The sequence below is a fragment of the Melospiza georgiana genome, chromosome 7 (assembly GCF_028018845.1).
Source record: "Melospiza georgiana isolate bMelGeo1 chromosome 7, bMelGeo1.pri, whole genome shotgun sequence".
Taxonomy (NCBI): Eukaryota; Metazoa; Chordata; class Aves; order Passeriformes; family Passerellidae; genus Melospiza; species Melospiza georgiana.
In genome coordinates this window covers 5,845,835-5,857,729 of record NC_080436.1, presented here as the reverse complement: position 1 = coordinate 5,857,729, position 11,895 = coordinate 5,845,835, and the positions used below count along the sequence as shown (strand labels likewise).

The following is an 11,895-nucleotide window of genomic DNA, read 5'->3' as shown; positions in this document are numbered from 1 at the left end:
AGAGCAAAGATCATAGATTTGAATTACACTGTTAGTAATATCCCTTTAGCTAATGTCTCACCTTAGAACTTCCTCCAATTCAGATACTAAAGTGTGATTGTCTCTCCAGTGAACAAAGGAATTACAAATAGATCTGGTCACCCAACTTCTTTCTTTATCTACAACAAAAATGTGAAAAGAATATTAGTAAAGATCACATAATTCTGGAACATGAAAGGTGCTATAATGGCAAATCTATTCAGGACAATATGCACATATGAAGTCAGGCTCCTACCACAAGCCACAATAACCTGGTTACAAATCTGAGTTTTCTTTTGGGGTGTAACTCTTCTTGGCCTTTCAAGGGAAGTGAGGATGGCATCCTAGAAGTGCCTTTCTGTGCTGAAATAATTCAGGAACAATTCAATGCTCCTGTGATCTGGATGCTGACAGAGGTCTCCTCCTGCTTTAGGGGCACTTTGCTGTCAGTACTGCAGAGTAAGGTGGCCAAGGATTTATTATGGTTTCTTTCCCTTCATTTAGGGTTGCTTTTTTACTGCTCACATATAAGCTCTGTCTGCAGCATCATTCATGTCCCCCACAGCCATTTACACTCATCTTGATATACCCATGTGCCCAATCCTCTCACCAGCCACTTTCCATGTTTTCCCTTCTTGCACACCTCATCTTTCTTCTTACCCACCTCAACTCCCACAATCTGCATGAAACAAGTAGAGAAGGGACAGCAATCCCCATCTGTCCCTTGTAGCATTTAGTTCCTCTCCCTTGCCTGTTCCCAGATCCCCAGTGAGAGGGGGATCTCTCTGCTGAAGGGACAGGGATTTGAAGGAATGGCTCATCAGGATGTAAACAGCTCATTGTGCTGCCCCTGCCTTGCTGCACCAAGCTGAGTTAGAGCTCACAACTAGAGGCAGATTTTGACATCACCCCCCAAAAAAAGCAAATCAAAGTGAACCATTACTGCTCCCCATTTACACTGAGGCTACAAACTCATGTTAATTCATTGTCTACTGACAAACCCAAGCCTTTTTTACTTTTCCATTTGAAATGAGGCATTTTATTTGCATTTGTAAAAAGCTGAAGGAAGAAGCCATTATGCTGAGCCCTGAACAGTGTGCAATCTGTATGGTTACTCATTAGCCTGCAGTTTGCTTCTCCTCAGCACCACAGGTTTTCAGCAGAGATATGACTCAATGGAGGAGTCTTACCTTGCTCCAAGCAGTTCAGGGGAAGTGGAGAATCTGTAACCTCATTCTGAACAGTTTTGAATCTATCATCGCTCACCGGAGATGCAGAGACATTCTGAGCTCCCAGCACAACACTGAAGGAGGGGGGAAAAAAGGAAAATAAATTGTGGTTACAGGTTTATATGCTCTAATAGGAAACAGCTGGAATACAGCCTATCATTCTTAAAATGTCTGACAGACAAGACATCACCTCTATTTTTAGTGATTTGTTTGATGATGCACAAGATACAAACACCAGGGAAAGCCATGGTGGTATATCAGCACAAACACTCGTGTGGCACCCATTAGGTGCACTTTTTCAGAGTTATGTAAAATCTACAGGCCACTAAAATCCAGAAAACACCCAGGTGACACAGCAGCCATGTGATTCACTGCTGCAGGGGAATTCCCTCCTAAAAATCCCCAAGAACCAAGGAGACAAGGCTCCAGGGAGAGCAGGGATCCCAGGGGGGAAAACATCTGTGGAAGGAAGAAGTGATCACAAATAACTGGTACCATTTCCAATTCTCCTTCTTTCCTTTTTCATGCTGTAATATCCAGGCTGTCAGGGAAGCAAGGAATGTTTTCCAGGCTTAGGAAGGAACAAGCTGATAATCAGGCATATTGTATCACAGAGGAACTAATTTAAAGGACTGCCTGCTCAGGTGTGCAGGTTACTGAAAACTTCACTGTGATTTTTAGTCCCTTCTTCTTGTCCTGTATAAAGAGCAGCCTTCACAGTAGCTGTGGGGTCACTGAAATGCACCATTCCTCTCTCACCTGCCTCAGGTTGTGCAGGTGACACACAAAGATCTCAGTGGCATGAATAAATACATACTGATCTGTGGGAACAGGCTGCTACTGAGAGCAGAGCACTGGGGATCTCTTCTCTCCTAATTTAACATAATGTCTCCATGCAGGCTTCCTGGGCTTGGTGCTCATCATTTTCATTCTGCAGATGTGCTTGGAAGAGTCTTAGAGGGGAAGAAACCCAGTTACAAATGACATATTTAGCTGAGCAATGGCAGAGCCAAGGAGGAGGCAGGCACAGACTTGCCAAAAATGGATGCACATCACACAGATCAGAAGGCAGCAAACATGGAAACAAGTGTTGTTGCTGCCCTTTAATTTCAGTCTTGCAGGGTTTCTGCAGACTTTGGCTGTGGAGAAAAAGCTCAGCTTATATGCTTAGCTGAAAAACTATCTTTCAGCAACAAACAGGAACATTTGTGAAATCAGTCTGCAAACCAGGTTTTTGTGGGCAATAAAATTTGCTGCTAAACTTTCTATAGGATTCATGACTTGGAAGTTACTGTTTCACACTGGTGGTGTTTATCACTCGGTTCATGCAGATGCAACAATGAGCAAAAGTTCTTCTATACCTTCATATTTCAACCACAAAAAAAAAAATCCCTGTACAGCACTTTTTTAGGAGTTCAGTCCTGCCTGAGTAAGAGACGTGGGCAGGCTGGCTAAGATGTGCTTTTGTAAGCATCATTAAAAGTACTATTTGTGCAATCTCTTTGCAATAACTCTTTACTCATGCATTTACAGTGCCAGATGCCAGGCATAAAAGCACTGCACAGCTCTGGTGATGAAATTCTATGTGCCTCTTTGTTGTGCCTATGATAACTTCCCCCAGCTCTGCAGCTGGAGGGCAAAGCAGGGCAGCACAGTAAATATTAATTCTCCCTGGGCACTCCAACAGGGCTGGTTCTCAGGCTGGGTTCTGCAAGCCAGTAAATGCAACCAAATGTAATACTCCTGTGACTGAAACAGCAGCATGAACAAAATGCTTCTGAATAAAATTACAATTCTTGCCACACTGCTGCTGACTCCTTTAAGGATAAGGACATTACAGCTTACACATGGGTCTCACAATGCAGCATGGAAAATTACCTTGATATTAAATGTACAGGTTTCTAAGTGCCTCAGCAACACTCCAGTGATCAAAAGTGAGTCCCTCTAAGCCTGGGTGCAACCAAAGCTTCTACAACTTCTTTTGGCATCTTAACCCAACTGCTCATGTATGCAAGATAAAAACAAAAAGCAGTCTGAAAACACTCAATTTCTTGGTGTCCTCCATGTACTGTAACAAGCAGGATCAGTCACACATCCAGAAGATGATTTGGAACACGGTCCCTTAATCTTGAGTAACTTGTGTCTTCTGGAGATCAGGGAGAGTTAAGCCAAACTACAGCCCAGGAAAGGGATTTCAAGGCTAAGCCCATTTTAGAAATTTGTATTGCCCTAGGTGCAAACTGCATCACATATTTCAGTACAGTTAAATAATGCAGTTAAGCCAGCTCTGTTTTCATATAACCACTGAGCAAGTGCATAACTGGCACTCTCTTCTTCAAGTCAGATGTGTTAAAGCCCATATGGTAGAAAACCAGGCTCCCTCTCTTCTCTGCTTTCTTGGGACCAGTCTTGAAGGATTAACCCAGCAGTAGATTAGGAAATCAGTTTTAAAAACCAACATTATGGCTCCCCTACAAGTGCTTGAGGTGTTCCAAAGCAAGCTGAACTTGGCTCTGTGCTTTTCTGGAAAGAAGCAGCTGGCTGCTTTCTTCATCCAGCCAGGAGGGTTTTTCTTCCACCAAAGGCAGTGCCTGTGACTCACCAGCTTTTCTATGTGCACAAGGGCATGACAGTGCCTCTGAGCAGGCTGGGAGAAAACTCAAGAGTTTATATCAAGTTCCCATTAAAAGAATGACACAAGAGTCACTGAAAAACAACACACTGCTCACAGTCCACAGACACCTTTAGAGATGCATTAGCATGGAGCTGCATCATTCCCCAAACAAATCATGCTTTTAAGGTAACACCTTTCTTTCAAGAAAGATGATGCCCTTAGAGGTCAGTACACAAGCCCAGCAGCTTTCAGTGCTTCTCCTGTCATTTTCTCTGTTTTACCTGCTTGGATTCTGAAGGAAATCAATGATGTCTCGCAGCTGCATGTTGTCCTGAAACACATCTGGGGCCAGCAAAAGCAGGTGCCACAGGGAGGTGTCATTCTGCACTTGGGAGATGAGTGTCAGAAATGAGACCATTTCATTGACAAAAGTCTCCTGGTACTCTGGGTTGTGCTGCACCTTAACAAACAAAAATGTAAGGAATTATTTAAGAACCAGAAGAAATTATTTATTCACCAGAAGTCTTGCTGCAGGGGGGTCCTTCTATGTTTTTTAGCTGGAACTGCACGTGCATGCAAGCTTGCAAACAATACATTCAAAGGACAGGTAATAACTGAGAGTGTGACTGTGTTTTACCTTCACACCCCAGGCTGTACAATAAATTCTCTGCTCAGACAAGCCCTACAATTCACAATGTCCTAAAGAGTCCAAAGACTAGGAATATAAGAAAATTAATATCAATTCTAACCTTGGCTAAGAAAAAAAAAAAAAGAAGAAGGCTTTATCTTTAAAGGATTAATTTGCTTTAATTATATTGCTTTCCCAGAGACAAGTACTGCTTCAATCATGAATTGCTGGATCAGATGCAGGAGTCACTGGATGAAGTGATACTGCTGAGGTAATACACAATTAAATTTATTGCCTTCCTAAGGTTTAAACACTCTTATTTACACCACATCCTCATGCTGTTCTGCTGACCTGCAAAGAAAGAGGAGAAGCAAGGCCCAGGCATGGTGAGAACCCTTGGTAGCCACGAGCTGATGGCTGGATGACCCTTGGCTTTCCAAGCCATGTTCTCAGCTTGGAGGTGTCTGGGTTAACCCCATGCACAAGAATTCACTCATCCTCACTGTGCCCCACTTGCACTTGGGCACAGAGATGAGCAACTCCTGCCCACGAGGGGCTGTGTTGTAGCTCCAAACCCTGCCTGACGTGTCTGAACTGCCACAGCTCCCAGCTGCAGCCCCCAGGGAAGGTCCCAGGCACTCACCTGGGACAGCTGGGTCCTGAACTCCTGGGCAAAGGCCTCCAGAAGCGAGGAGTTGGTGAAGCAGAAGGTGTGGTGGATGTTGGCTGCCATGCTCCCTCCCGTGGCACCAGGATGTGCCAGGTACCGCGACAGGAGCTGGCACAGCAGGGCCCTGAGGCTCCCTGCAGTGGAGTGTTGGGGCTGCCTCTGGAAGAACAAAAAACATTCAGGGGGGCTGTGAAGCAATATTGTGTTTGGGGTGGTGCTAAATGCAGTGATGAAACTTATTTAAGGGATAGCAGTAAATGAAAAACACTGTGGTTACAGCATAGACAGAATTCTAACAGCGGAACAGTTTCACTAAAACCCCTCAAGTTCCTCATCTATTACAAAGAGAAATTGTGTGCTTAAGTGCTTGTAGGCCTTGACACCAAACCACAAAAGCAGTGTCCACTAAATTGTAACAAATTTCTATTACAAAGCAATAGATTCTATAAATATGAAATACCTATACAATAAACACACAGTGCCTCTGATGCCACTGCAGGACTAGCATGGGCAAATAAATATTTGAATGTCAAAGCCTCTGACATCATATTTTTAATTTTATAAGAAAGAAAATATACTGCAAATACCTTAACTCACACAAGTTCTGAACAAAGTATCTCAGAGTATTTATATATATTTAGTATTTCATGATATTATGTCTCAAGGTTTGCCTGGTTTCTGCCTAGAGGATAAAAAACTCACCACAAAAGTTAAAAATCCACCCACAATCACTGTGTTTCCCAAATAAAGCTCATTCACATAATAAGGGAGATCCTAAAGCAATAAAAGCTGTGTCTTGGTTCTTTGAGCTTCTAATTCTTTAAATATGAGAATACACAATGTTCATACTCAGCTATTATGCAAATACAGACTTACCTTCCCAAAACTGAAGATCTTGTTGAACGTGTGGGTGCTGGAAGTCAAGTTGGATGGTGATGAAACATTCTGAAGGTTTTTCTCTCCATGAGATACCAAATCCCCAAATGCTGCAACAACAGTTTGAAACACTGTATTTCACTTACAGCTTTTCAAACCTCTTTGCTCCATAAAAGCAGGACACAGGACAGCTACCTACAGCTTTGGGTGCATTAGCAAACTGTTTCCAAAGGTACAGCCAATGGCTACCTGTAAGTACTTTAGAGTTTTTCCTGATATAATGAAATTCTGGATGACACTGTAACTTGTTATATGGGGCCACGACCTATCATTTTAAATTTTACTTTTAAATAAAATGTAGAACTGAGTTCCTCCCTGACCATCAGCATGAGTCAATAGTTCCCATAACTGTTCATTGATTTGTTTTTCCCCTCCCCACGCCTCTGCACTTGGTCCCTTTTGCATTCTGCCTTCTTCTGTCTGTGCACCACAGAGGGTGCTGGCAGGAATGCTAATTGGAACAGTGAATGGCTGGAGCAGAACAGGCAAATGCAAATCTGTAATCATTCATTTCATCGTGAGCTCCCTGCAGAAAGGACTATCCATCACGATGGCTTGCAGATTGTACCAGCCATTACCATCAATAAATAATAATTGTAATGATTTTATGGAAACTTTCAGGCTGAAAGTTCCTTCAGGAAAGAGAATCACATCAGAGGAGAACATCACCAACAATAAATATCCACTCTGGCACAGAAGACAACTTATTTGCTGGATAACTGTGGATAAAAACCCGTTTGAAAAAACAAACAATCATAAGCTGTTTATGGAGAATTTGTGGGTAGTGAAAGGGCAATATTCCATAAACAGCCAGGTCTCTAATTAATGTCCAATCAATCTGTGATCTTGCATTGCTCCTGTGAAACACAACCATTTAATCCTGGTTTCTTGGCCAAATTCCAAAGTCCTCTCTACAGCTACTTGTACTTGTCCCCAAGAATTTACACTAATGTCGTGGCCATTGTCACGTGCCTCTATGAAACACATAAATCATTTCAGCAGTGCTCTAAGAACTGCAGCTCTGTCCAGAGATCTTCAAAAGAGCAGTGAGAACCTACCCAGTGAAGCACTCCTGCTTTCAGGGACCTCTGCACTCCATGGCAATGGCTGCCTGTCCTTGGCTACACTGGATGAGCTCCTGCGCTTGCTGGGAGGAAAAAGAAAAGAAAAAAAAAGGAAAATAAAGAAGAGACAACTGTAACAACTGCAAGAATTTCTTATAATTAGCTTACTGCTTTAACTCAGAATGTGTCTGTGGCTGGATTTCATGGCAGGTGTGTTGAAATCTGGGTTATGCAAAAGCCTGGTTCCTTCTGGAGGCCTGGCACGTCTCTTGGGGAAGCAAAAGTCCAGAACTCCATGGCTATAAAGTGTGTGGCCTTACCAAGAAATCCTTCCAGACAACAGGACCTTACTCATCCTTCCCAAACGTTCCACTACAGGAGAAAAGGCTGCTGAGCTTGGTTTTTGGACTTGGTTCCCTTTTATTAAGGGAAATTTCAAGCAACCTTACCATGCACACCTTGGTAAATGCCTCTAAGGAACAGAATCAAAGGGGAGAACCTTGCCCATCTTCCCTGCTGACTCTGGTTATACATAGTTTTAGGGCAAATTATAAAACAGCTTAACAAGAGCTTCAGTGAGTTGCACAATGGGAGGGAGAGGAGAAAACCAGCCTGGATTAGCTGAATATTACAAAACAACAGATCCAGGTAGTGAAGGGCCACGGCTCAAACACTTTGTGACAACCTCACCAATGAGGATCCTGCACCCCTGAGGCAGAGCTGCACCTATTCATCTGGAGCTTTCCCCTTCCCAAGGAATCTTTTCCTGAGGTTTTAGACTCTGCTGCATCCTGCTAGTTTTGGTGTGGCTACTTAATAGTTGGTGTTTTTCCTTGCAGAACACACCAAGGCTGACACTGACCATGCAAGGGGAGGAATGGCCACATATCTATAATGATACTTCCCACACACAATCTCAAGCATCAAAAGCTGTCAAGATGCTTGTTAATAACTCATGTTCTTGATATAAAATTTGGCCAAATCCTTTGGTTTTCATTTGGCAGGAAAAGCCACTTACTTCCTAAACAGCTTTTCAGAAACCAAAAGCAGAAAGCAAGGAGGATTTGCAGCTATTCAAACCCATGGAAGACCTCCAGCCTTGGCACTAGAAGCTCCCATTTCTTCATTTCAATACCCCAAATGAACCATTGTTTAACATGCCCAGGAAAAAACAATGACACTGAGGAACAGAGCTGTGAATCCAGGCATCCAGTCTCCATGTGGCTTTGCCTTCCCTCCTCTCTTCTGCTGCATGACCTTGAATTCAATTAGGATTCACCTTGTGCAACTTCAGTTGCCCACATCCTTAATCATCCTTCCCACCCATGGAGAGATTCTGACCACTGAACTGGCCTAAGAAATGACTCCCTCTGCCTTAGGGAGGATCTTTAAGGAGCCACCAACCTCAGGACTGCCTGATGGTGGGCCCATTTTAGCTCTTCAGAATCTCAACCTCTCGCCAGGGGGGATTTGAGACTCTGACTATGGAGCAGCCTCCCACCTAAAAGCAAAGATGAGCAACCAGGGCCACTGTGAGATGCTCAGATTTTTAGCTCTCCATTAACCAGCCAGGCCTCAGCATGGGCATGTTCCCCAGGGGTCTGTCAGAACTGGGCAGCCAAGGTGTAGAAACCACCCTGGCTGGCAAGCCTCAAGGCAAATCCTGTTTGACTTCAACTGGAACATCAAGAAGTTGAAATGGTCCCACTGAACATTTCCATTTCAGCAAATGGACATTCCAATAAAACATGCCCAGCCAGCTCCATGCTGCAAATCTCTGGCTTTCATGGGCAAAAAATGTTTCTGCATTTTCATGTGTTTCCTAACATGTTTGATGGCCTGCAGAGAGGACACCCATTCTGGAGGATGTGCTCAAACAGCAGCTGCTCCAGAACTAACATCCAAACTTCCAGCCAAAGTATCCTGAACTGATCCCTCTCAGTGGCAGATCAACATTCTGGGCTGCTCTGGGTGCAAGTCTTATCACTGATCTGACCCACAGCCATGCCAAAACCATGTTCCTTTGCTTTGATCTGGGGGAGCTGAAGAGTTTTTCTCAGGGAGCAAAATTCCCTTCAGTAGAAGATTCAAGCCTGAATCAGTGGACACATTACTGAGAGCTGTCCCTAATGGGATTATTTCTGAAGTGTCCAGTTGCAGCTGATATTCTAAGTGTCAGACATCTCTTAGAACAGGTTGCGGAGGTATATCTGTTGTGGACAAATTTGTACATACACACAAACATGCATGGATGCCCCCTCCCCCTCAAAACAGACTTTGTTTTACACCTCCTAACACCAGGAAATATTCAGATTCCCTTACAGTCTGAGGGGTGAGATGTCATTAAGTCTTGGCAGCAGATCTTCTGGTGTGTATGGTGTGCCCTTACACCTGGCATCGGAATCACACAGGACCGTCTGCAGGAACGGGAAGAAGCCTGCACTGGGAAGGTTTCGGGGTGCAAGGTAACCTGGAGGGAGAGAGAGAGACAAAATGCCATTATGATGATGAGGACGTGCACTTTTTGGCCATATGTTTCTGTCAGGATGTGCTATTTTCCCTTCCTAAACAGCAGGAGAGATTCTCAGTTCCACTGAGGCTCCTTTCACTGACTCCACCCTGGCAGTATCATCTGCCAAATCCCACTGCAAGCACCTCCTCAACACTGACAAAGCCATCACAGGCTATTTAATCACAGAATGGTTTGGCTTGGAAGAAACCTTGAAGGTAGCCCAGTTTCAACATGCCTTCCATGGGCAGGGACATGTCCCACCAGACCCAGTTGCTCAGGGTCCCAGTTAGTAGGAAGAAGAGCCAAGATATTTGTTCATAGGATACCTGCTGATCCTGAAACAACTGCACATTCCCTCCCTTCTCTCCCAAATCCAACAACAGGAAAAAAATGACAAAAATCCACTTAGATTAAGGTATTCTAATTGTGTCTTTTAAAAAATAAAATAAAGTGAAAGCAGGCACATGGCCAGAGTAACCTGAAGCACCCATGAGAACATGTTCTCCAAGACTTGTGGGATTGTTTTCTACACAAAGCCACGATCTTCATTTCCAAGCCAGGAAATAAAATGCATTGCCAAATACTGCACCCACTGCTGCTGTTAAAACAGGGCTTCGTCTCTGCTTTTACCACGGGCAGGGGCAATGGATCCAGGACCAACAAACATCCTTTGCCTTTTGAGCAGAGCTGCCCCAGGAAGGCAGAGGAGCCATCCATCACCACCACCCCCCGTGCGTCCTCCCAGCTCAGAGCAGCTCCAGCACCATCTGCCTGGTGAGCTGGGATGCTGGCAGGCAGTGCTGAGGGATGGGATGTGTGTCCCTGTGTCCATTTCTCCAGCTACAGAGGGGTCCTGAGCAATGAGACACTCTGGGAGTGTTGGATGTGCCTCTTGCCCCGTGCTGCTCGCTGCCAGCCCGCAGAGTTCATGGCTGCTCTTCCTCTCGCAGACAAACGCTCTCATAAATCTCCAAACTCTTTTGCTGGATCACAGCAACATATTATTTAAAATAATCATTTGGAAAATTACCTGGCAAAGGACATTGCTATTATTTCTGCTATGGAAAGGAGCCAGATTTGCTGAAGGCCTGCGGGCAGGCTTGTGGTAATTGATTACCTTGCTCTTTAGTCTTCAATGATGACCTGAGACTCTCTCTCAGGCACAGCTTTATCTCTCACCCCTCCAGCAAGGACACAGAACTACATTTGCACAACATTTACTCATTATAGCAGTGGTCAAACCCCAGATGCTCCCAGAGGGCTTAGCAGGGGTAGGTGGATTCCAGGGCTGTTGGTCTCCTTGATGGAGAGTGGATTTTCCTGAGCTTTCCTCAGCACATTTGGTTGCTGCATTTTTCTGTCAGAACACACGAGCTCATGGTTTAGCAAGGAGTTCCCATTGCTTTGGCCAAAACAGCAACCAGCACAGAGGCCCCTGAGACCTGCAGAGGTACAGGCACCCACTTTGATGGTGGTGTGATTCTCAGTGGAGAGTTAGGAGTACAAGAGAAAATTAAAGAACATGAAGAAGGCTCCCTGCTGTGGGGAGCTTCCCCCAACAATCCCTGCATCCCTCAAGCCACCTCAGGAATTACACCCCTCCCTCCCTCTCTCCCTCAGGAGTTACACAGCTGGCTGAACCAGCTCTCAGTAATCTCAGAGCACCAAGGGCAGCAAAAGAGCTCCCTTATCCCTCCAGGCAGAACTTCTGCTGTTGGGGCCACAGGACCAAGCATCCACCACTCTAAAGGTGTTGCAGGGTAATTAATCTGCTGTCCATGAGGGAAACTTTGGAGCAGGGCACTTTAATCTGGAAGCATCCTTGTGTGAATATCCCTGTCATGTCTGCAGTGTTTGCCCTTTGGGATCACCAATTACAGCCCTGCCCAGCGTTCTGCACACATGGGCACCTTCCTCTCATCTTCCTTCTCATCTCCCACACCCTCATTGCCATGCAGGGCATTGACTTGCACACCAATCCAAAAATGCACACCACAGACCTCACTGGATCAGTGTCCCTCCCAAAATGAAGCTTCAAAGATGTGGGAAGCCATGGGGCCTGGGATGGAGGGCATAGCCACAAGGATGTGTAGGAGCTCCACCCTTCACTGCCCTCCACACCTACCCACATCCACACAGCTCATGTCTCTTAGCAGACCAGGAGCAGCCAAAGCCGTGGAACTCCCCAGGGTAAAGCTGAAAGGGGAACACAAGGATGGGTCTG

The 11,895-nt window shown here is 44.9% G+C and overlaps 1 protein-coding gene across 1 annotated transcript in view; it reads right to left on the bottom strand.

The window, feature by feature from the left end:
- The window catches only part of ABCA12 (ATP binding cassette subfamily A member 12), a 79,682-nt gene that overhangs the window by 53,936 nt on the left and 13,851 nt on the right, over window positions 1-11,895 (bottom strand). The window contains exons 3-9 of the mRNA XM_058028263.1: window positions 9,482-9,629; window positions 7,154-7,242; window positions 6,036-6,145; window positions 5,133-5,318; window positions 4,143-4,321; window positions 1,209-1,321; window positions 62-158 (exon numbers count right to left, since the gene is read on the bottom strand). Coding sequence (XP_057884246.1) covers window positions 62-158; window positions 1,209-1,321; window positions 4,143-4,321; window positions 5,133-5,318; window positions 6,036-6,145; window positions 7,154-7,242; window positions 9,482-9,629 — 922 coding nt within the window. The remainder of the gene's footprint in view (window positions 1-61; window positions 159-1,208; window positions 1,322-4,142; window positions 4,322-5,132; window positions 5,319-6,035; window positions 6,146-7,153; window positions 7,243-9,481; window positions 9,630-11,895) is intronic.